This window comes from Bombina bombina, chromosome 6 (assembly GCF_027579735.1).
Source record: "Bombina bombina isolate aBomBom1 chromosome 6, aBomBom1.pri, whole genome shotgun sequence".
Lineage (NCBI taxonomy): Eukaryota > Metazoa > Chordata > Amphibia > Anura > Bombinatoridae > Bombina > Bombina bombina.
The window spans coordinates 4,456,516-4,482,435 of record NC_069504.1 but is presented as its reverse complement, the minus strand read 5'-3'; the positions used below and the strand labels follow the sequence as shown (position 1 = coordinate 4,482,435).

Genomic DNA, 25,920 nt, shown 5'->3' with positions numbered 1-25,920 from the left:
GCTTTCTACAAACATGTAGATGAGTGTCCTGGGGTAAGTAAGTCTTATTTTCTGTGACACTCTAAGCTATGGTTGGGCACTTTATTTATAAAGTTCTAAATATATGTATTCAAACATTTATTTGCCTTGACTCAGAATGTTCAACTTTCCTTATTTCCAGACAGTCAGTTTCATATTTGGGATTATGCTTTAAATTATCATATTTTGTCTTACCTCAAAAATTTGACTTTTTTCCCTGTGGGCTGTTAGGCTCGCGGGGGCTGAAAATGCTTCATTTTATTGCGTCATTTTTGGCGCGGATTTTTTTGGCGCAAAAATTCATTTCCGTTTCCGGCGTCATACGTGTCGCCGGAAGTTGCGTCATTTTTTGACGTTATTTTGCGCCAAAAATGTCGGCGTTCCGGATGTGGCGTCATTTTTGGCGCCAAAAGCATTTAGGCGCCAAATAATGTGGGCGTCTTATTTGGCGCCAAAAAATATGGGCGTCGCTTTTGTCTCCACATTATTTCAGTCTCATTTTCATTTGCTTCTGGTTGCTAGAAGCTTGATGTTTGGCATTTTTTTCCCATTCCTGAAACTGTCTTATAAGGAATTTGATTTATTTTGCTTTATATGTTGTTTTTTCTCTTACATATTGCAAGATGTCTCACGTTGCATCTGAGCCAGAAGATACTACAGGAAAACCACTGCCTGCTGGATCTACCAAAGCTAAGTGTATCTGCTGTAAACTTTTGGTAGCTATTTCTCCAGCTGTTGTTTGTATTAATTGTCATGACAAACTTGTTAAAGCAGATAATATTTCCTTTAGTGATGTACCATTGCCTGTTGCAGTTCCCTCAACATCTAAGGTGCAGAATGTTCCTGATAACATAAGAGATTTTGTTTCTGAATCCATAAAGAAGGCTTTGTCTGTTATTTCTCCTTCTAGTAAACGTAAAAAGTCTTTTAAATCTTCTCTCTCTACAGATGAATTTTTAAATGAACACCATCATTCTGATTCTTTGGACTCTTCTAGTTCAGAGGATTCTGTCTCAGAGATTGATGCTGATAAATCTTCATATTTATTTAAGATGGAATTTATTCGCTCTTTACTTAAAGAAGTACTAATTGCTTTAGAAATAGAGGATTCTAGTCCTCTTGATACTAATTCTATACGTTTGGATAAGGTTTTTAAAGCTCCTGCGGTTATTCCAGAAGTCTTTCCTGTTCCTAATGCTATTTCTGCAGTAATTGCTAAGGAATGGGATAAATTGGGTAATTCATTTACTCCTTCTAAACGTTTTAAGCAATTATATCCTGTTCCGCCTGACAGGTTAGAATTTTGGGACAAAATCCCTAAAGTTGATGGGGCTATTTCTACCCTTGCTAAACGTACTACCATTCCTACGTCAGATGGTACCTCGTTTAAGGATCCTTTAGATAGAAAAATTGAATCTTTTCTAAGAAAAGCTTATCTATGTTCAGGTAATCTTCTTAGACCTGCTATATCATTGGCTGATGTTGCTGCAGCTTCAACTTTTTGGTTGGAAACTCTAGCGCAACAAGTAACAAATCGTGATTCTCATGATATTATTATTCTTCTCCAGCATGCTAATAATTTCATCTGTGATGCCATTTTTGATATTATTAGAGTTGATGTTAGATTTATGTCTCTGGCTATCTTAGCCAGAAGAGCTTTATGGCTTAAGACTTGGAATGCTGATATGGCTTCTAAATCAACTCTACTTTCCATTTCTTTCCAGGGAAACAAATTATTTGGTTCTCAGTTGGATTCTATTATTTCAACTGTTACTGGTGGGAAAGGAACTTTTTTACCACAGGATAAAAAATCTAAAGGTAAAAACAGGGCTAACAATCGTTTTCGTTCCTTTCGTTTCAACAAAGAACAAAAGCCTGATCCTTCGTCCTCAGGAGCAGTTTCAGTTTGGAAACCATCTCCAGTCTGGAATAAATCCAAGCCTGCTAGAAAGGCAAAGCCTGCTTCTAAGTTCACATGAAGGTACGGCCCTCATTCCAGTTCAGCTGGTAGGGGGCAGGTTACGTTTTTTCAAAGAAATTTGGATCAAATCTGTTCACAATCTTTGGATTCAGAACATTGTTTCAGAAGGGTACAGAATTGGTTTCAAGATGAGACCTCCTGCAAAGAGATTTTTTCTTTCCCATGTCCCAGTAAATCCAGTGAAAGCTCAAGCATTTCTGAATTGTGTTTCAGATCTAGAGTTGGCTGGAGTAATTATGCCAGTTCCAGTTCCGGAACAGGGGATGGGGTTTTATTCAAATCTCTTCATTGTACCAAAGAAGGAGAATTCCTTCAGACCAGTTCTGGATCTAAAATTATTGAATCGTTATGTAAGGATACCAACGTTCAAGATGGTAACTGTAAGGACTATATTGCCTTTTGTTCAGCAAGGGAATTATATGTCCACAATAGATTTACAGGATGCATATCTGCATATTCCGATTCATCCAGATCATTATCAGTTCCTGAGATTCTCTTTTCTAGACAAGCATTACCAATTTGTGGCTCTACCGTTTGGCCTTGCTACAGCTCCAAGAATTTTCACAAAGATTCTCGGTGCCCTTCTGTCTGTAATCAGAGAACAGGGTATTGTGGTATTTCCTTATTTGGACGATATCTTGGTACTTGCTCCGTCTTTACATTTAGCAGAGTCTCATACGAATCGACTTGTGTTGTTTCTTCAAGATCATGGTTGGAGGATCAATTTACCAAAAAGTTCTTTGATTCCTCAAACAAGGGTAACCTTTCTGGGTTTCCAGATAGATTCAGTGTCCATGACTCTGTCTTTAACAGACAAGAGACGTCTAAAATTGATTACAGCTTGTCGAAACCTTCAGTCACAATCATTCCCTTCGGTAGCCTTATGCATGGAAATTCTAGGTCTTATGACTGCTGCATCGGACGCGATCCCCTTTGCTCGTTTTCACATGCGACCTCTTCAGCTCTGTATGCTGAACCAATGGTGCAGGGATTACACGAAGATATCTCAATTAATATCTTTAAAACCGATTGTTCGACACTCTCTAACGTGGTGGACAAATCACCATCGTTTAATTCAGGGGGCTTCTTTTGTTCTTCCGACCTGGACTGTAATTTCAACAGATGCAAGTCTCACAGGTTGGGGAGCTGTGTGGGGATCTCTGACGGCACAAGGAGTTTGGGAATCTCAGGAGGTGAGATTACCGATCAATATTTTGGAACTCCGTGCAATTTTCAGAGCTCTTCAGTTTTGGCCTCTTCTGAAGAGAGAATCGTTCATTTGTTTTCAGACAGACAATGTCACAACTGTGGCATACATCAATCATCAAGGAGGGACTCACAGTCCTCTGGCTATGAAAGAAGTATCTCGAATTTTGGTTTGGGCGGAATCCAGCTCCTGTCTAATCTCTGCGGTTCATATCCCAGGTGTAGACAATTGGGAAGCGGATTATCTCAGTCGCCAAACGTTGCATCCGGGCGAATGGTCTCTTCACCCAGAGGTATTTCTTCAGATTGTTCAATTGTGGGGGCTCCCAGAGATAGATCTGATGGCCTCTCATCTAAACAAGAAACTTTCCAGGTATCTGTCCAGATCCCGGGATCCTCAGGCGGAGGCAGTGGATGCATTATCACTTCCTTGGAAGTATCATCCTGCCTATATCTTTCCGCCTCTAGTTCTTCTTCCAAGAGTAATCTCCAAGATTCTGAGGGAATGCTCGTTTGTTCTGCTAATAGCTCCGGCATGGCCTCACAGGTTTTGGTATGCGGATCTTGTCCGGATGGCATCTTGCCAGCCATGGACTCTTCCGTTAAGACCAGACCTTCTGTCACAAGGTCCTTTTTTCCATCCGGATCTGAAATCCTTAAATTTAAAGGTATGGAGATTGAACGCTTGATTCTTGGTCATAGAGGTTTCTCTGACTCCGTGATTAATACTATGTTACAGGCTCGTAAATCTGTATCTCGAGAGATATATTATAGAGTCTGGAAGACTTATATTTCATGGTGTCTTTCTCATCATTTTTCTTGGCATTCTTTTAGAATACCGAGAATTTTACAATTTCTTCAGGATGGTTTGGATAAGGGTTTGTCCGCAAGTTCTTTGAAAGGACAAATCTCTGCTCTTTCTGTTCTTTTTCACAGAAAGATTGCTATTCTTCCTGATATTCATTGTTTTGTACAAGCTTTGGTTCGTATAAAACCTGTCATTAAGTCAATTTCTCCTCCTTGGAGTTTGAATTTGGTTCTGGGAGCTCTTCAAGCTCCTCCGTTTGAACCTATGCATTCATTGGACATTAAATTACTTTCTTGGAAAGTTTTGTTCCTTTTGGCCATCTCTTCTGCTAGAAGAGTTTCTGAATTATCTGCTCTTTCGTGTGAGTCTCCTTTTCTGATTTTTCATCAGGATAAGGCGGTGTTGCGAACTTCTTTTGAATTTTTACCTAAAGTTGTGAATTCCAACAACATTAGTAGAGAAATTGTGGTTCCTTCATTATGTCCTAATCCTAAGAATTCTAAGGAGAAATCATTGCATTCTTTGGATGTTGTTAGAGCTTTGAAATATTATGTTGAAGCTACGAAATCTTTCCGTAAGACTTCTAGTCTATTTGTTATCTTTTCCGGTTCTAGGAAAGGCCAGAAAGCTTCTGCCATTTCTTTGGCATCTTGGTTGAAATCTTTAATTCATCTTGCCTATGTTGAGTCGGGTAAATCTCCGCCTCAAAGAATTACAGCTCATTCTACTAGGTCAGTATCTACTTCCTGGGCGTTTAGGAATGAAGCTTCGGTTGACCAGATCTGCAAAGCAGCAACTTGGTCTTCTTTGCATACTTTTACTAAATTCTACCATTTTGATGTATTTTCTTCTTCTGAAGCAGTTTTTGGTAGAAAAGTTCTTCAGGCAGCGGTTTCAGTTTGAATCTTCTGCTTATGTTTTTTGTTAAACTTTATTTTGGGTGTGGATTATTTTCAGCAGGAATTGGCTGTCTTTATTTTATCCCTCCCTCTCTAGTGACTCTTGTGTGGAAAGATCCACATCTTGGGTAGTCATTATCCCATACGTCACTAGCTCATGGACTCTTGTTAATTACATGAAAGAAAACATAATTTATGTAAGAACTTACCTGATAAATTCATTTCTTTCATATTAACAAGAGTCCATGAGGCCCACCCTTTTTTGTGGTGGTTATGATTTTTTTGTATAAAGCACAATTATTCCAATTCCTTATTTTATATGCTTCGCACTTTTTCTTATCACCCCACTTCTTGGCTATTCGTTAAACTGATTTGTGGGTGTGGTGAGGGGTGTATTTATAGGCATTTTAAGGTTTGGGAAACTTTGCCCCTCCTGGTAGGAATGTATATCCCATACGTCACTAGCTCATGGACTCTTGTTAATATGAAAGAAATGAATTTATCAGGTAAGTTCTTACATAAATTATGTTTTTAGGGTGATATCTGTGTGTGCAGGTGACTATTACTGTGCATAATTATTAGGCAACTTAACAAAAAACAAATATATACCCATTTCAATTATTTATTTTTACCAGTGAAACCAATATAACATCTCAACATTCACAAATATACATTTCTGACATTCAAAAACAAAACAAAAACAAATCAGTGACCAATATAACCACCTTTCTTTGCAAGGACACTCAAAAGCCTGCCATCCATGGATTCTGTCAGTGTTTTGATCTGTTCACCATCAACATTGCGTGCAGCAGCAACCACAGCCTCCCAGACACTGTTCAGAGAGGTGTACTGTTTTCCCTCCATGTAAATCTCACATTTGATGATGGACCACAGGTTCTCAATGGGGTTCAGATCAGGTGAACAAGGAGGCCATGTCATTAGATTTTCTTCTTTTATACCCTTTCTTGCCAGCCACGCTGTGGAGTACTTGGACGCGTGTGATGGAGCATTGTCCTGCATGAAAATCATGTTTCTCCAACATAGGTGTGTCCGGTCCACGGCGTCATCCTTACTTGTGGGATATTCTCTTCCCCAACAGGAAATGGCAAAGAGCCCAGCAAAGCTGGTCACATGATCCCTCCTAGGCTCCGCCTACCCCAGTCATTCTCTTTGCCGTTGTACAGGCAACATCTCCACGGAGATGGCTTAGAGTTTTTTAGTGTTTAACTGTAGTTTTTCATTATTCAATCAAGAGTTTGTTATTTTCAAATAGTGCTGGTACGTACTATTTACTCAGAAACAGAAAAGAGATGAAGAATTCTGTTTGTATGAGGAAAATGATTTTAGCAACCGTAACTAAAATCCATGGCTGTTCCACACAGGACTGTTGAGAGCTATTAACTTCAGTTGGGGGAACAGTTTGCAGTCTCTTGCTGCTTGAGGTATGACACATTCTAACAAGACGATGTAATGCTGGAAGCTGTCATTTTCCCTATGGGATCCGGTAAGCCATGTTTATTACGATTGTAAATAAGGGCTTCACAAGGGCTTATTTAAACTGTAGACTTTTTTTGGGCTAAATCGATTGATATTAACACTTATTTAGCCTTGAGGAATCATTTATTCTGGGTATTTTGATTTAATAATATCGGCAGGCACTGTTTTAGACACCTTATTCTTTAGGGGCTTTCCCAAAGCATAGGCAGAGTCTCATTTTCGCGCCGGTGTTGCGCACTTGTTTTTGAGAGGCATGGCATGCAGTCGCATGTGAGAGGAGCTCTGATACTTATAAAAGACTTCTGAAGGCGTCATTTGGTATCGTATTCCCCTTTGGGTTTGGTTGGGTCTCAGCAAAGCAGATACCAGGGACTGTAAAGGGGTTTAAAGCTTAAAACGGCTCCGGTTCCGTTATTTTAAGGGTTAAAGCTTCCAAAATTGGTGTGCAATATTTTCAAGGCTTTAAGACGCTGTGGTGAAAATTTGGTGAATTTTGAACAATTCCTTCATGTTTTTTCGCAATTGCAGTAATAAAGTGTGTTCAGTTTAAAATTTAAAGTGACAGTAACGGTTTTATTTTAAAACGTTTTTTGTACTTTCTGATCAAGTTTATGCCTGTTTAACATGTCTGAACTACCAGATAGACTGTGTTCTGAATGTGGGGAAGCCAGAATTCCTATTCATTTAAATAAATGTGATTTATGTGATAATGACAATGATGCCCAAGATGATTCCTCAAGTGAGGGGAGTAAGCATGGTACTGCATCATTCCCTCCTTCGTCTACACGAGTCTTGCCCACTCAGGAGGCCCCTAGTACATCTAGCGCGCCAATACTCCTTACTATGCAACAATTAACGGCTGTAATGGATAATTCTGTCAAAAACATTTTAGCCAAAATGAACCCTTGTCAGCGTAAGCGTGGCTGCTCTGTTTTAGTTACTGAAGAGCATGACGACGCTGATATTAATATCTCTGAAGGGCCCCTAACCCAATCTGAGGGGGCCAGGGAGGTTTTGTCTGAGGGAGAAATTACTGATTTAGGGAACATTTCTCAGCAGGCTGAATCTGATGTGATTACATTTAAATTTAAATTGGAACATCTCCGCATTTTGCTTAAGGAGGTATTATCCACTCTGGATGATTGTGAAAATTTAGTCATCCCAGAGAAACTATGTAAAATGGACAAGTTCCTAGAGGTGCCGGGGCTCCCAGAAGCTTTTCCTATACCCAAGCGGGTGGCGGACATTGTTAATAAAGAATGGGAAAGGCCCGGTATTCCTTTCGTCCCTCCCCCCATATTTAAAAAATTGTTTCCTATGGTCGACCCCAGAAAGGACTTATGGCAGTCAGTCCCCAAGGTCGAGGGAGCGGTTTCTACTTTAAACAAACGCACCACTATTCCCATAGAGGATAGTTGTGCTTTCAAAGATCCTATGGATAAAAAATTAGAAGGTTTGCTTAAAAAGATGTTTGTTCAGCAGGGTTACCTTCTACAACCCATTTCATGCATTGTCCCTGTCACTACAGCCGCATATTTCTGGTTTGATGAACTGCTTAAGGTGCTCGATAGTGACTCTCCTCCTTATGAGGAGATTATGGACAGAATCAATGCTCTCAAATTGGCTAATTCTTTCACTCTAGACGCCTCTTTGCAATTGGCTAAGTTAGCGGCTAAGAACTCTGGGTTTGCTATTGTGGCGCGCAGAGCGCTTTGGTTGAAATCTTGGTCGGCTGATGCGTCTTCCAAGAACAAGCTACTAAACATTCCTTTCAAGGGGAAAACGCTGTTTGGTCCTGACTTGAAAGAGATTATCTCTGATATCACTGGGGGTAAGGGCCACGCCCTTCCTCAGGATCGGCCCTTCAAGGCAAAAAATAGACCTAATTTTCGTCCCTTTCGTAAAAACGGACCAGCCCAAGGTGCTACGTCCTCTAAGCAAGAGGGTAATACTTCTCAGGCCAAGCCAGCTTGGAGACCAATGCAAGGCTGGAACAAGGGAAAGCAGGCCAAGAAACCTGCCACTGCTACAAAGACAGCATGAAATATTGGCCCCCGATCCGGGACCGGATCTGGTGGGGGGCAGACTCTCTCTCTTCGCTCAGGCTTGGGCAAGAGATGTTCTGGATCCTTGGGCGCTAGAAATAGTCTCCCAGGGTTATCTTCTGGAATTCAAGGGACTTCCCCCAAGGGGGAGGTTCCACAAGTCGCAGTTGTCTTCAGACCACATAAAAAGACAGGCGTTCTTACATTGTGTAGAAGACCTGTTAAAAATGGGAGTGATTCATCCTGTTCCATTAAGAGAACAAGGGATGGGGTTCTACTCCAATCTGTTCATAGTTCCCAAAAAAGAGGGAACGTTCAGACCAATCCTAGATCTCAGGATCTTAAACAAATTTCTCAAGGTTCCATCGTTCAAGATGGAAACCATTCGAACTATCCTTCCTTCCATCCAGGAAGGTCAATTTATGACCACGGTGGATTTAAAGGATGCGTATCTACATATTCCTATCCACAAGGAACATCATCGGTTCCTAAGGTTTGCATTCCTGGACAAACATTACCAGTTCGTGGCGCTTCCTTTCGGATTAGCCACTGCTCCAAGGATTTTCACAAAGGTACTAGGGTCCCTTCTAGCGGTGCTAAGACCAAGGGGCATTGCAGTAGTACCTTACCTGGACGACATTCTGATTCAAGCGTCGTCCCTTCCTCAAGCAAAGGCTCACACGGACATTGTCCTGGCCTTTCTAAGATCTCACGGCTGGAAAGTGAACGTGGAAAAGAGTTCTCTATCCCCGTCAACAAGGGTTCCCTTCTTGGGAACAATTATAGACTCCTTAGAAATGAGGATCTTTCTAACAGAGGCCAGAAAAACAAAGCTTCTGGACTCTTGTCGGATACTTCATTCCGTTCCTCTTCCTTCCATAGCTCAGTGCATGGAAGTGATCGGGTTGATGGTGGCGGCGATGGACATAGTTCCTTTTGCGCGCATTCATCTAAGACCATTACAACTGTGCATGCTCAGTCAGTGGAATGGGGACTATACAGACTTGTCTCCGAAGATACAAGTAAATCAGAGGACCAGAGACTCACTCCGTTGGTGGCTGTCCCTGGACAATCTGTCTCAAGGGATGATGTTCCACAGACCAGAGTGGGTCATTGTCACGACCGACGCCAGTCTGATAGGCTGGGGCGCGGTCTGGGGATCCCTGAAAGCTCAGGGTCTTTGGTCTCGGGAAGAATCTCTTCTACCGATAAATATTCTGGAACTGAGAGCGATATTCAATGCGCTCCAGGCCTGGCCCCAGCTTGCGAGGACCAGGTTCATACGGTTTCAATCAGACAACATGACGACTGTTGCGTACATCAACCATCAGGGGGGAACAAGGAGTTCCCTAGCGATGGAAGAAGTAACCAAAATTATTCTTTGGGCGGAGTCTCACTCCTGCCACCTGTCTGCTATCCACATCCCAGGAGTGGAAAATTGGGAAGCGGATTTTCTGAGTCGTCAGACATTGCATCCGGGGGAGTGGGAACTCCATCCGGAAATCTTTGCCCAAGTCACTCACCTGTGGGGCATTCCAGACATGGATCTGATGGCCTCTCGTCAGAACTTCAAAGTTCCTTGCTACGGGGCCAGATCCAGGGATCCCAAGGCGGCTCTAGTGGATGCACTAGTAGCACCTTGGACCTTCAAACTAGCTTATGTGTTCCCGCCATTTCCTCTCATCCCCAGGCTGATAGCCAGGATCAAGCAGGAGAGGGCGTCGGTGATCTTGATAGCTCCTGCGTGGCCACGCAGGACTTGGTATGCAGATCTGGTGAATATGTCATCGGCTCCACCTTGGAAGCTACCTTTGAGACGAGACCTTCTTGTTCAGGGTCCGTTCGAACATCCGAATCTGGTTTCACTCCAGCTGACTGCTTGGAGATTGAACGCTTGATTTTATCGAAGCGAGGATTCTCAGATTCTGTGATCGATACTCTTGTTCAGGCCAGAAAGCCTGTGACTAGAAAGATTTACCACAAAATTTGGAAAAAATATATCTGTTGGTGTGAATCTAAAGGATTCCCTTGGGACAAGGTTAAGATTCCTAGGATTCTATCCTTCCTTCAAGAAGGATTGGAAAAAGGATTATCTGCAAGTTCCCTGAAGGGACAGATTTCTGCCTTGTCGGTATTACTTCACAAAAAGCTGGCAGCTGTGCCAGATGTTCAAGCCTTTGTTCAGGCTCTGGTTAGAATCAAGCCTGTTTACAAACCTTTGACTCCTCCTTGGAGTCTCAATTTAGTTCTTTCAGTTCTTCAGGGGGTTCCGTTTGAACCCTTACATTCCGTTGATATTAAGTTATTATCTTGGAAAGTTTTGTTTTTAGTTGCGATTTCTTCTGCTAGAAGAGTCTCAGAATTATCTGCTCTGCAGTGTTCTCCTCCTTATCTGGTGTTCCATGCAGATAAGGTGGTTTTACGTACTAAACCTGGTTTTCTTCCAAAAGTTGTTTCTAACAAAAACATTAACCAGGAGATTATCGTACCTTCTCTGTGTCCAAAACCAGTTTCAAAGAAGGAACGTTTGTTGCACAATTTGGATGTTGTTCGCGCTCTAAAATTCTATTTAGATGCTACAAAGGATTTTAGACAAACATCTTCCTTGTTTGTTGTTTATTCAGGTAAAAGGAGAGGTCAAAAAGCAACTTCTACCTCTCTCTCTTTTTGGATTAAAAGTATCATCAGATTGGCTTACGAGACTGCCGGACGGCAGCCTCCCGAAAGAATCACAGCTCATTCCACTAGGGCTGTGGCTTCCACATGGGCCTTCAAGAACGAGGCTTCTGTTGATCAGATATGTAGGGCAGCGACTTGGTCTTCACTGCACACTTTTACCAAATTTTACAAGTTTGATACTTTTGCTTCTTCTGAGGCTATTTTTGGGAGAAAGGTTTTGCAAGCCGTGGTGCCTTCCATTTAGGTGACCTGATTTGCTCCCTCCCTTCATCCGTGTCCTAAAGCTTTGGTATTGGTTCCCACAAGTAAGGATGACGCCGTGGACCGGACACACCTATGTTGGAGAAAACAGAATTTATGTTTACCTGATAAATTTCTTTCTCCAACGGTGTGTCCGGTCCACGGCCCGCCCTGGTTTTTTTAATCAGGTCTGATATTTTATTTTCTTTAACTACAGTCACCACGGTACCATATGGTTTCTCCTATGCAAATATTCCTCCTTAACGTCGGTCGAATGACTGGGGTAGGCGGAGCCTAGGAGGGATCATGTGACCAGCTTTGCTGGGCTCTTTGCCATTTCCTGTTGGGGAAGAGAATATCCCACAAGTAAGGATGACGCCGTGGACCGGACACACCGTTGGAGAAAGAAATTTATCAGGTAAACATAAATTCTGTTTTTTCTTGAAGGATGCAGACTTCTTCCTGTACCACTGCTTGAAGAAGGTGTCTTCCAGAAACTGGCAGTAGGACTGGGAGTTGAGCTTGACTCCATCCTCAACCCGAAAAGGCCCCACAAGCTCATCTTTGATGATACCAGCCCAAACCAGTACTCCACCTCCACCTTGCTGGCGTCTGAGTCGGACTGGAGCTCTCTGCCCTTTACAAATCCAGCCATGGGCCCATCCATCTGGCCCATCAAGACTCACTCTCATTTAATCAGTCCATAAAACCTTAGAAAAATCAGTCTTGAGATATTTCTTGGTCCAGTCTTGACGTTTCAGCTTGTGTGTCTTGTTCAGTGGTGGTCGTCTTTCAGCCTTTCTTACCTTGGCCATGTCTCTGAGTATTGCACACCTTTCTGCTTTTGGGCACTCCAGTGATGTTGCAGCTCTGAAATATGGCCAAACTGGTGGCAAGTGGCATCTTGGCAGCTGCACGCTTGACTTTTCTCAGTTCATGGGCAGTTATTTTGCGCCTTGGTTTTTCCACACGCTTCTTGCGACCCTGTTGACTATTTTGAATGAAACGCTTGATTGTTCGATGATCACGCTTCAGAAGCTTTGCAATTTTAAGAGTGCTGCATCCCTCTGCAAGATATCTCACTATTTTTGACTTTTCTGAGCCTGTCAAGTCCTTCTTTTGACCCATTTTGCCAAAGGAAAGGAAGTTGCCTAATAATTATGCACACCTGATATAGGGTGTTGATGTCATTAGACCACACCCCTTCTCATTACAGAGATGCACATCACCTAATATGCTTAATTGATAGTAGGCTTTCGAGCCTATACAGCTTGGAGTAAGACAACATGCATAAAGAGGATGATGTGGTCAAAATACTCATTTGCCTAATAATTCTGCACTCCCTGTAGTCTTTATTTTTTATCTAATTTTGAGCATATTAGATTATGTGGAATCTTTTAAATAGGTTGCTGTTAGACACTTTATATTATGGTGCACCTTGCCTTATTTTGCGGCGATGCAACAGAGTGACTGCTTGTCATCATGACAGCAGATGCCACGGGGCAATTTGCGGTTGCTAGCAATGTTTCTCTAGTCACACGGGTTTCTAGGTGACGTGATCCTCGTAATAACCATTTGAGAGAGTTTCGGCTGCCCAGGCCCCTCCCGATTTAGTGATTGGCCAAACATCGGGTGTTGCCTGTCATGCCTTAACCTGAGTGGAGGACTCTAAAGACTAGCTGCGGTTGATAGGATTGGTTTATTGAGCCGTCCGTCCACCGCAATATATGAGTGACAGGCCCATCTACCTATCAGCAGGCCTAAATAACGAAAAAGGGAATCTTATGAAACAACCACTCGTTATATTAAAAATCAGATAGCGAAAATCCCATTATCACACATATTAATAGAGGATACCACAGGGTCCATTATAATTATTCATAAATTATCAAATATACATTCTTTCATATATTTATGATACAAACAACATTGCAGCAAGGGGGGGGGGGGTGTACAGATGAAGGGTTTCTATTGGCTGCTTCACCTGTATTGAGAGGGGTGGGAATATGGGAATTGTTAGTAGCGTAGCCCTATATAAGGATCAAACAAACAGATGTGAGACATGCCTGATGAAACAGTTTTACTGAGAAACGCGTTGCATTGTTTCTCCTCTTATCCAAGGTTTTATTTGGCACAAACATGAGTCGTGTATTTTACAATTTTTAAATATATTTGTTTTTATTTTACCAACTCTGTGACCATTATATCTTGGAGCCCCGCTACTACCAGGGTATGAATCCCTGACCCTACTATCCTGCTACCTCTTGGTATATACTTTGGACCTGATGATCCCCTGCATCCTGGAGCTGTTTGTGGGGTACTGATCAGCTAGCTGGACTGCTGTAGAAATCCAGCCTGTCTCTATGGGCATGACTGATTGCCTTTGTCACATGTGAGTACCCTGTGTATATCTCTTGTCTGAAGTTCCTAAGATTCCTCATTGATCTGCACCATTGGCGCCTCTATCTATTGTGTCTTTTCAACAGGGAGCTATTTCTACCCTGGCTAAGCGTACGACTATCCCTATTGAGGACAGATGTGCTTTCAAAGACCCTATGGATAAAAAGTCTTCTAAAAAAGCTATTTGTTCATCAAGGATTTCTATTACAATCGACGGCCTGCATTGTACCAGTCACAACTGCGGCTGTCTTTTGGTTTGACACCTTAGAAGAGACTCTTAAAACTGAGACTTCTTAAGAGGAGATAATGGATAGAATTAGGGCCCTTAAGCTGGATAATTCTTTTGTCACGGATGCCGCCTTTCAGATCTCCAAATTGGCGGCTAAGAATGCAGGATTTTCCATTTTAACACGCAGAGCCTTATGGTTAAAATCTTGGTCTGCGGATGTGTCCTCTAAATCCAAGCTTTTGGCTATTCCTTTCAAGGTAAAGACCCAATTCGGGCCTGACTTGAAGGAAATCATTTCTGACATTACGGGAGGTAAGGGTCACCTCCTCCCTCAAGATAAGACATCTAAGCAAAGGGGACGACAAAGTAATTTTCGCTCTTTTCGTAATTTCAAAGGGGTCCCTCCTTCCTCTTCCGCTAAACAGGAAGGGAATTATCCTCAAGCCATGCTCACCAGGAGACCCAACCAGTCTTGGAACAAGGGTAAACAGCCCAAGAAGCCCGCTGCTGCTCCCAAGACGGCATGAAGGGGCGGCCTACGATCCGGGACCGGATCTAGTAGGGGGCAGACTTTCTCTCTTTGTCCAGTCTTGGATAAGAGATGTTCAGGATCCCTGGACACTAGAAATTGTGTCTCAAGGGTATCAGTTGGAGTTCAAAAATTCCTTCCCAAGGGGAAGGTTTCTTCTTTCACGATTGTCTGTAAACAAGATAAAAAGAGAGGCGTTCTTACGTTGTGTAAAAGACCTCTCCACCTTGGGAGTAATTTGTCCCGTTCCAATGCTGGAACAGGGGAAGGGTTTTACTCAAATCTTTTTGTGGCTCCCAAAAAAGAGGGAACTTTCCGACCCATTTTAGATCTCAAGAGTCTAAACAAGTTTCTCAGAGTTCCATCCTTCAAGATGGAGACTATTCAGACAATTCTTCCATTGATCCAGGAGGGTCAATATATGACTACCGTGGACTTAAAGGATGCATATCTTCATATTCCTATACACAGAGATCACCAGTTCCTGAGGTTTGCCTTTCTGGACAAACATTTTCAGTTTGTGGCTCTTCCTTTCGGACTGGCCACGGCACCCAGGATCTTCACAAAGGTTCTGGGGTCTCTGCTGGCGGTTCTCAGACCGCAGGGAATTTCAGTGGTGCCTTATCTGGACGATATTCTGATCCAGGCGTCGTCTTATCAGCTGACAAAGTCTCATACAGACATGGTTCTATCCTTTCTAAGGACTCACGGGTGTAAGGTGAATCTGGAGAAGAGCTCACTAATTCCACAGACAAGGGTTCCTTTCCTAGGGACTATAGATTCTATATCCATGAAAATCTTCTTGACTGATGTCAGAAAGTTGAAGATTCTGAATACATGCTGATCCCTTCAGTCCAATCTTCGACCATTAGTGGCTCAGTGCATGGAGGTAGTTTGATTGATGGTTTCGGCAATGGACATCATTCCGTTTGCTCATTTTCATCTCAGGCCTGTACAACTGAGCATGCTCAGACAGTGGAATGGAGATTATGCAAATTTGTCTCCTCGGATAGATCTAGATCAGGAGACAAGAGACTCTCTTCTTTGGTGGTTGTCGCAGAATCATCTGTCCCAAGGGACGTACTTCCGCAGACCCTCATGGGTGATAGTGACAACAGACGCCAGTCTACTAGGATGGGGTGCAGTCTGGAACTCCCTGAAGGCTCAGGGTGTGTGGACTCAGTCGGAGTCTCTAATTCCAATCAATATTCTGGAGTTGAGGGCGATATTCAATGCTCTTCAGGCTTGGCCTCAGTTGGCTTCGGCCAAATTCATCCATTTTCAGTCGGACAACATCACAACTGTAGCTTACATCAATCATCAGGGAGGAACAAGGAGTTCCTTAGCAATGACAGAAGTATCCAAGATAATTCAGTGGGCAGAGGCTCACTCTTGTTATCTGTCAGCAATCTACATCCCAGGAGTGGACAACTGGGAAGCAGATTTTTTGAGCAGACAGACGATTCTCAGATGGGGTAGGCCGGAGCTGGATCTCATGGCATCTCGTCAGAATGCCAAGCTCCCGAGATACGGATCCAGGTCCAGGAATCCTCAGGCTGAACTGATAGATGCCTTGGCAGTTCAACCTAGCTTATGTGTTTCCACCGTTTGCTCTCCTTCCCCGGGTGATTGCTCGGATTAAACAGTGCTTCAGTGATTCTCATCGCTCCTGCGTGGCCTTGCATGACTTGGTATGCCGATTTGGTGGACATGTCCTCTCTGCCACCGTGGAAGCTTCCATTGAGGCAGGACCTTCTCATTCAGGGACCCTTCCATCATCCGAATCTAATTTCTCTACAGCTGACTGCTTGGAGATTGAACGCTTGATTTGATCTAAGCGAGGGTTCTCTGATTCGGTCATTGATACTTTGATTCAGGCACGTAAGCCTGTTACTAGAAAAATTTACCATAAGATATGGCGTAAATATCTATTGGTTCGAATCCAAGGGCTACTCATGGAGTAAGATTAGGATTCCTAGGATTTTATCTTTTCTCCAAGAAGTATTGGAGAAAGGGTTGTCAGCAAGTTCCTTAAAGGGACAGATTTCTGCTTTGTCTATTTTGTTACACAAACGTCTGGCAGATGTTCCGGATGTTGAATCTTTTTGTCAGGCTCTGACTAGAATCAGGCCTGTGTTTAGACCAATTGCTCCTCCTTGGAGTTTGAATTTAGTTCTTAATGTTCTTCAAGGGGTTCCGTTTGAACCTATGCATTCCATAGATATTAAGTTGTTATCTTAGAAAGTTTTATTTTTGGTTGCTATTTCTTCTGCTCACAGAGTTTCTGAGCTTTCAGCTTTACAATGTGATTCTCCTTATCTTATTTTTCATTCCGATAAGGTAGTGTTGCGTAGCAAACCTGGTTTTCTTCCTAAGGTTGTTTCTAACAAGAATATTAATCAGGAAATTGTTGTTCCTTCATTGTGTCCTAATCCTTCTTCTAGGCAGGAGCGTCTGTTACATAATTTGGACGTAGTCCGTGACCTGAAGTTCTACTTGCAGGTGACTAAGGAATTTCGTCAATCATCTTCATTGTTTGTTGTCTTTTCTGGGAAACGTAGGGGTCAGAAAGCTACGGCTACCTCTCTTTCTTTTTGGCTGAAGAGTATCATCCGTTTTGCATACGAGACTGCTGGACAGCAGCCTCCTGAACGATTTACAGCTCATTCCACTAGGGCTGTGGCTTCCTCATGGGCATTTAAAAATGAAGCTTCTGTTGAACAGATTTGCAAGGCTGCAACTTGGTCGTCTCTTCACACTTTTTCCAAATTTTACAAATTTGATACCTTTGCCTCGTCAGAGGCTATTTTTGGGAGAAAGGTCCTTCAAGCAGTGGTGCCTTCAGTTTAGGTTCCTGTCTTGTCCCTCCCTTTCATCCGTGTCCTATAGCTTTGGTATTGTATCCCACAAGTAAGGATGAGACAGGATCTTTATTTTTATTAATCTTCAGACACCTCTGCACCTTGGCTTTTCCTTTCTCTTCCTAACTTCGGTCGAATGACTGGAGTGGGAGGGAAGGGAGGAGCTATATATACTGCTCTGCTATGGTGCTCTTTGCCTCCTCCTGCTGACCAGGATGCGATATCCTATAAGTAAGGATGAAATCAGTGGACTCGTCATATCGTAAAAGAAATAAATTTATCAGGTAAGCATAAATTTCCTTTTTCTAGGAAAAATTTTACTTCTGCTTCTTCTGTAAATAATTTATTACCCTCTTTAGTTTGTATATTTATCTTTGCTGGGTATGGTAGCCTAGCTTTCCATCCTGCTTGGATCAGTTTTGTACATAATGGTGCCATAATCCTTCTTCTGTTAGAGGTTTCAATCGAGTAATCATTAAATAGCAACAATTTTTCCCCTTATAATTTAATTTATTTAATTTCCTATATGCATTAAAAATTCTAACTTTATCCTGAAAATGAAACATCTTCATAATAACTGCGCTATTAATCTGAATTCCATTTGCTGCCTTCTTTATTGGGCCTATCCTGTGGATTCTCTCCACCACCATTGTGGGTTCCGTCATGTCCATTTTTAGTAATTGCGGAAGCTTTCCCTCTACAAACTCTTTTATCTCACTTTCTGTTATTCCTTCTGTTAAACCAATTAGCCTAATATTATTCCGCCTAGTGCGGTTTTCTAGGTCTTCAAGTTTCGCTTTCATTGCTTCTAGTTGTACTGACATACTCTGCGTTAATTGATCCCTTTGTATCTCTCTGTCTTCAATATCTGATACTCTCTGTTCTACATGAGTAATCCTGGTTGCAAAATGTTTAACTTCATTCGAAATCTCGCTTATACTGCTTTGTATTAAGTCAAACTTTGGAGACCCTTCGAGGGTCTCTAAAGTGGATTTATTACTTTTCTTATCGTGATTTTTGTTTCTAGAAGACATAGTGGGTGATTTAAACTTATTTTTAGTTATATATTTATATCTATTGTGTATGTGTTTTGGGCTTCCCCTATTGGGCGTGTTTCCTCCCTAAATATAGGGTATCGTGTTCCTTTATTCTTACAATTTAATAAAATATGTGAAAAAGTGAGAAGAAAAAAAAAAGAATTGATAGACCTAGATCCTATGTACTTTAATAATATTAGATTCCGTTATTATCCTTGAGTTTATTACCAACTCAAAATTCTCTGATGTTCTATTATCAAATTTTTTTTCTTTTCTCTCTTTACCTCAATGCCTATCTTTTTTGTACTACACTCTATCTAGATATGCTTTCTACAAATAGTCTTGTCCACAGCACTATTATATCAAATATTCTTTATTTTCTGTTTAAGTTACAGACATAGAATGCATTCTATGTCTGTAACTTAAACAGAAAATAAAGAATATTTGATATAATAGTGCTGTGGACAAGACTATTTGTAGAAAGCATATTTGTACAAAAGACTATTTGTATCATTGATATTGGGGGACCCTGGCAGAGCCCCTGTCTTCACGAGCATTATTCTCCGGTTTGTTGCTGTACTACACAACTTGCATTGAATTAGATATGCTTTCTAGGTACATCAAGTCTTCGACTTAATACTATTCTCTAGTTGTTCAAATTAATCTCATCAGGTACAGATATGCATTTAGATAAGAGAAAAAACTTTACACAGAGTATAGCATTTCAACCGCTTAATTTACACAAACAGAATCTGTTTCATGCTTTAAACTTTATAGGCACTTTTCTCTTTAATATCAGTTCTTTATATTCATGTCCGGGTGTTATCCCCGAACCTCTTATCTCTCCTCTGCTATAGGGGATTCTTAGATATGTACCTTACTAAGATATCACTGCTATGTTATGGCTAAATTTCTATCTCTCAGTCCCAAATATCTATGGGTTATTGCTAATATCTAGTCATTCAAGACTTACTATATATAATTATTTCACTTCTATGTATCCGTGTTCCATAGAAAAGAGAGCAATAATATGTTTAGAACTTCAATCGTTCACTTTAGTCAATAGTTCTGTTGCATATTTTAAGTTTTTATGCCTGTGGTTCCTTAAACTATCAATTCAAGCTGCTTATATCAGAGTATTACATCCAAGGGTCCTATCTCTCCTAAATTATAACCATTATACAGGTATATACCTTTCTAAGATGTCAAAACTATAGTATAACTAGGTCTTATCTCATTTAAAGATATCAAATTCAGGTCTTGTCATACAGGTTATTTCCACCAGTAGTTTCCCAAATATTCTGTTATATCATATTCCTTCTCTTATGTTACATCAATACTTATCTTGTATAGTCCTCTCTATCTAGATACCTTTTCTTGTATAGGGGAAGAGATAACACTAGATAGGACCTTTCCACGGTTCAGCTTTTCAGGCTAACTCTGCTTCATAATTGTAAATTTTACCAATATAATTCCTTTTAATATTGATCCAGAGCCCTTATAACCTCATATTATACTCTTAAATGATATTTCTCTAATGATGGCTGTTAAACTCAATATAGCCCGTCTGTGGAAACAAACCAATATTCCCACCTGGCACGATTTAATCAAAACTATGGATTATTTAGAAATCATGGAAAGTCCCATCTTTATTGCAAACAACAAAATCTCCCTACATTGCCAGTCTTGGGAATTGTGGAGAAAAATCCGGTCCCCCAGTACTTAAAATCCCATAATTTACTAAAAATCTAGACGATGTTCCTATCTTTGTTCCTTTAACCTTCTTTCCTACCTTAACTCCTTCTCCCTATTACTTTCCCCTATCTCCCCCTTTTTTTTTTTCTCTCTTTCTCACCCCTCCCCCTCCAACCTAGTGCGCTCCCTTCGGATACTACCCCTGGACGTACATGAGTTTTTCCTCTTAGCAGCTAAGTACAGCTAGAATCCCCTACACACGCTTAGTATAACTATACACCAACGTACATCACCTGTCATACCTATCCATATACCCTGATTATATTTTGAACCACTATACATATCTTCTCATCTGACGCATTCATTGTTTAATCTATAGCAATACCATAGCCTATTATTATACACTGTGTTTATTCTTCCCTGCCTAGTCTAACAATATAGCAGCTATTTCTAAGCTATTCACTGCTTTCCCTGTAAATCTTACATTTATCATACCGTACCTATGCTTTCTTGTTGTTAAATGTTATAAAAATTAGGTTCATTATTGAGATCCACAGTTGGTCTCACATGTTTATAATTTCCTTCTCTAGCTTTAATGTTGTTCCTCACATATAGAGGTCTGAAAGTGACCTATGGTGTCATTTAGTAGGTTTACAGAAGTTTAGCATTTTATTTTCTTCGTGTCTATAAGATGTTTAAAGAGCTGGCGTTATATCTTTCATTTTATTATTCACGCCGCTTGTAATATTGAAGCTTTATTACATGTAATGAAAGAATTGTTTTTATGACCTTATATGCCCTTAAATGAACCTTCAATAAAAATACTATTAAAAAAATAAAAAAATGATATTTCTCCTCCATAATATTAAGATATTCAAGTAGCACTAGCTACGAGCACAGAGCTATATTATACAGAAAAAAGGTAATCTCTTTGTTTTTCTTGTCTTATTACCATACAAAATAAGCTATTGTATACATTTTGATATTTTTATAGTCTTTTTACTAGTCCTGTCGTCTCTACCTGCCCTTCTTTCCTCCTTCTTCTAGACTTTTTGCCCCCTTTTGAATAGCTCTTAAATGCGTATACATCAGCTGTTTTCCTGTGTAACTCCAATATTCCTCTTAAGTGCTTATTACGTTGTTTATTTATTTTTATCCTTTTCCCTTTCTCCTTTCTCTTTAGATTTTAAAATGCACTTATTTGAGTCTGTCCAATCATAGGTAAGGTCGGGTGTTTTAATTCAGTCTTCCTAGAACCTGCTTATGGCAAGAAATCGCTCTTCCAATTTTATCTTCGAGATTATGCTCCCACTATGCAGTTTTGCACTTCGCACAGCTATTTTATTTACACCGTTCATGGAGTTTAGAATGTTTATCGTAGCTGCTTTTGATTATGTTTAGCAGGTGTCTTTCCCTTATTCCTAAATGGGGTTTCTTACTGTAGGTCATAAAGCACTTGTCCTGTGTCTCTTCCTCTCTTAGTACTTTCCTCTTTATATAGGTATATGGGTCTTTGTGGTTTATTATTCTCCTCAGTTTTTCCATTCTATTTGTTTTTTTAGGGTTTCTTAGCAGGTTTTCTCAATATGTGGAAGTTGGGGAGTGGGGCATATTTTGATAGTCCAGCCAGATATTCCCCCTCCCTTCCTCTTCCCCTGCTTTCTCTCCTTCCTTCCCTAAAATTTTACCAGTGTTGTGCGGGATTATAACGGGTTCTGGGCCCTACTTTTAGCAGGAAATCCTTTCTTTCAACCATAGGAATATACACCCAGTTGTCCCCCCTAATCACCTTTTATGCATATTTTTTTTTAATACATTTGTAATCCATCCCCGGCAGGAATTTTAGCACAGTTCATAACTTTGAGTACCTTTCTTGCTTTCTTTAAAATGTTCAGTCCCTTCGTCTGTATCCTCCGGTGTTCCTCCAGCAGTAATCCTGCACTGCTGCTCTCTCTCTTTTTTTCCCTTTTATCTTGACGGGGGGTTTTCGCAGGCCTAGTTCCGGTCCAGCCAGTGTTAAGTTGTTATACCAGGTCTGTGTGCGTTCGTGAGACTCTGCACTCCCCTGAAAATACCTTTTATCCTTGCCCTCCGTGTCCTGTAAGGGACCTGCTGCTTTCGACGTTATCCAGTGAGTGAGCCGTACTCGGTATGCTCACTCGTCTGCGGCAAGGTTTCCCGGGGTTCAGTGCTTGAATTTGCTAACAAGCCTTAAGTCTCGACGGAAGGTTGTATCCGCCTAGAGAGCCAATTCCTGAAGCATAGGAGTGCAGGCGTCCTTAGCTCAGACCATCCGCTCACTTAACCGCACCGTCCGGAAGTCCGATTTTAAATCTATTTTAATTACATATGTAAAATTCTATACAACTGGATGTAATTCTATGTTGTAATGGAGAATCAATGTAAATAATTTTAGTCGGCCAATTGATATCCCTTTTAGAAATTTATATGTATATGTGTAATCCTAAGGGGTGGCATATATAAGTTTAATATTTCCAGCTCCACTTTAAATATAGTGGCAGGATAATTGTACAATTCCACCTTAAACATTTCTAACTAAAAGTTACTTTGATGAACCACATAGGTGAACTTAAAAAAGCAGTCGCAACGCATCGCTCATACTTAGTACCGCGAGGGGCCTCTGTAGTTAGCGGTACATGTGACAGCCAGAGTTCTTCCTAGTGAACTGGCACCATAGCACAAGTATTTGCGGGTCAGCTATAGAGAGCATTAGGTGGAGAACGTTTGGTGACCAGCTATGCACTTGTCAGGGATTAACAGGCAGTTCTGTAGCTTTTTATGCTTTTGTGCTGTTATTAGCTCCAACTGACATTGTTCTGCTACCACCCTCCCTCTGTCACAAGATCACTTTGAATCTCATTAAGCCTAAAAAGAAAGATCCAGTGATTTCTCAGATATTGTGTCTGTATATCACTGCATGGGGTCATCTATCTGATAATCTTGTTCTCAGGTGTCCTGTTAATCAGGAAAGGGGATCTTCATGTCTGATTTAAGATTTGCAATACCCAAAATATAGATGACCATCTCTTTGGAACAAATTTCCTGACTTCATGACCAAATGTCTTTTCTTTTAATGAATTATTTGGTGTACACAACCATAGATCTATTAAATAATATAAATATATATGTGTATATTGTTTAATAATACTCAGATACCTTGACAAGTGTATATACACCGTTATGCTTTTACCCAGCTTATCCTTTGTGCATGTCCATATTTGTAATTGGTTTGCTTTTCATCTACAGGTTATCCAAGATGGAGGAGTGGATTTGCATACTTGCAGTCAGAGTGAAAGCAAACCGTGTGGGACTCTTCATGAACAAGAGAGGGAAAAACTGCAAGAGACTATTGCAGAACTTAGGAGACAGGGGCACCAGGATGAAGAATGTATAAGTGAGCTCACTAGTTCTTTGCATGACTGTCAGGGCCAAATTAATGAGCTCAAGAGGCAGCTTGATGAGAGTAAGGCTAGCATCACAGATCATGCATCTCAGCTCCCAGATAGTCAAGACACTGTGGCTGAGCTCTCTTGGCAGCTTCATGAGAATGAAAATATCAATAAGCTCACAAAACAGCTCCAAGAGAGTCAGGCCAGTGTCATTGAACTCACAGAGCAGCTACAAGAGAATTGGGGCAATGTCATTGAGCTCCAAAGACAGCTCCAGGAGAGTCAGGGACAAGTCACTGAAGTCACCAGACAGCTCCAGGAGAGTCAGGACCAAGTCACTGAAGTCACCAGACAGCTCCACGAGAGTCAGGACCAAGTCACTGAAGTCACCAGACAGCTCCAGGAGAGTCAAGACCAAGTCACTGAAGTCACCAGACAGCTCCAGGAGAGTCAGGACCAAGTCACTGAAGTCACCAGACAGCTCCAGGAGAGTCAGGACCAAGTCACTGAAGTCACCAGACAGCTCCACGAGAGTCGGGACCAAGTCACTGAAGTCACCAGACAGCTCCACGAGAGTCGGGACCAAGTCACTGAAGTCACCAGACAGCTCCACGAGAGTCGGGACCAAGTCACTGAAGTCACCAGACAGCTCCACGAGAGTCGGGACCAAGTCACTGAAGTCACCAGACAGCTCCACGAGAGTCGGGACCAAGTCACTGAAGTCACCAGACAGCGCCACGAGAGTCAGGACCAAGTCACCAGACAGCTCCACGAGAGTCAGGACCAAGTAACCAGACAGCTCCACGAGAGTCAGGACCAAGTCACTGAAGTCACCAGACAGCTCCACGAAAGTCAGGCCAGTGTCATTGAGCTAAGAGAGCAGCTACAAGAGAATCAGGCCAGTGTTAATGAACTCACAAGACAGTTCCTGGAGAGTCAGAACCAAGTTTATAAAGGCACAACCAAGGACAGTCGGAACCAAGTCACTGAAGTCAACAGGCAGCTCCATGAGAGTCAGGACCAAGATACTGACGTCACCAGAGACCTCTACGAGAGTCAGGACCAAGATACTGAAGTCACCAGAGAGCTCCATGAGTGTCAGAACCAAGTTACTGAAGTCACCAGAAAGCTCAAGGAGAGTCAAGACCAAGTTACTGAAGTCACTAGGCAGCTCCAGGAGAGTCAGGACCAAGTCAATGAAGTCACCAGAAAGCAGCATGAGAGTCAGGACCAAGATACTGAAGTCACCAGAGAGCTCCACGAGAGTCAGGACCAAGTTACTGAAGTCAACAGAGAGCTCCATGAGTGTCAGAACCAAGTTACTGAAGTCACCAGAAAGCTCAAGGAGAGTCAAGACCAAGTTACTGAAGTCACTAAGCAGCTCCAGGAGAGTCAGGACCAAGTCAATGAAGTCACCAGAAAGCAGCATGAGAGTCAGGACCAAGTTACTGAAGTCACCAGAAAGCTCAAGGAGAGTCAAGACCAAGTTACTGAAGTCACTAGGCAGCTCCAGGAGAGTCAGGACCAAGTCAATAAAGTCACCAGAAAGCTCCAGGAGAGTGAGGACCAAGTTACTGAAGTCACTAGGCAGCTCCAGGAGAGTCAGGACAAAGTCACTGAAGTCATAAAACAGCTACTTGAGAGTCAAAATACCATAACTAACCTAACAAAACAGCTCAAGGAGAGTCAGGATGAGGTCAAAGAAGTCAGGAGACCATTCCAGGATAATCAGGACTATTCCACTGTGAATCAGCTGTGCAATAGTATAGAAAAACAGGATACAGAGGTAAGGGCTGTTATTCTTTATTATCCAATGATCTCTCAGCAATTTTAGGTGATTTGGTACCAAGTTCCTATTGGAGCTCTGGACTTTAAAGGGATAGTAAACCCCAAATTTTTCTTTTATGATTCAGATAGAACATAGAATTAAATTGTAACGTTGTTTAAAATTGTATTATCAAATTTTCTTCATTCTTGTGTTATCCGTTGCTGAAGGGACAGCATTGCACTGCTGATAGGAAGCTGAAAATATCTATTTAGCCAATCACAAGAGACAAATGTGCAGGCACTAATTAGCAGCAGCTCCCACTAGTGTATGATTTGTGCGTATTCATTTTTTAACAAGGGATACTAAGAGAACAAAGCACATTTGTAAATAGAAGTGAATTTAAAAGTGTCTTAAAATGACCGGCTCTATCTAAATCATGCAGGTTTAATTCTGACTTTCCTATCCCTTTACTGCTGTTGAATTTAAAAAAAAAACATTCAAACTGATTATTTGTCAGGTGAGTTTGGCTGATAAAATTTAAACTTAAACAACCAGAGAGATGCAAGCTTATTTATGTTTGTTGTCCCATGACCAGTAACACCAAATGGATTATGAACC

At 41.4% G+C, this 25,920-nt stretch overlaps 1 protein-coding gene across 1 annotated transcript in view; it reads left to right on the top strand.

Moving 5' to 3' along the window:
• LOC128662505 (myosin-3) overlaps positions 1 to 25,368 on the top strand; it is a 143,562-nt gene extending 118,194 nt beyond the window's left edge. Inside the window, exon 5 of the mRNA XM_053716284.1 lies at positions 23,392 to 25,368. Coding sequence (XP_053572259.1) covers positions 23,392 to 25,368 — 1,977 coding nt within the window. The remainder of the gene's footprint in view (positions 1 to 23,391) is intronic.
• The last annotated feature ends 552 nt before the right edge of the window (positions 25,369 to 25,920 follow it).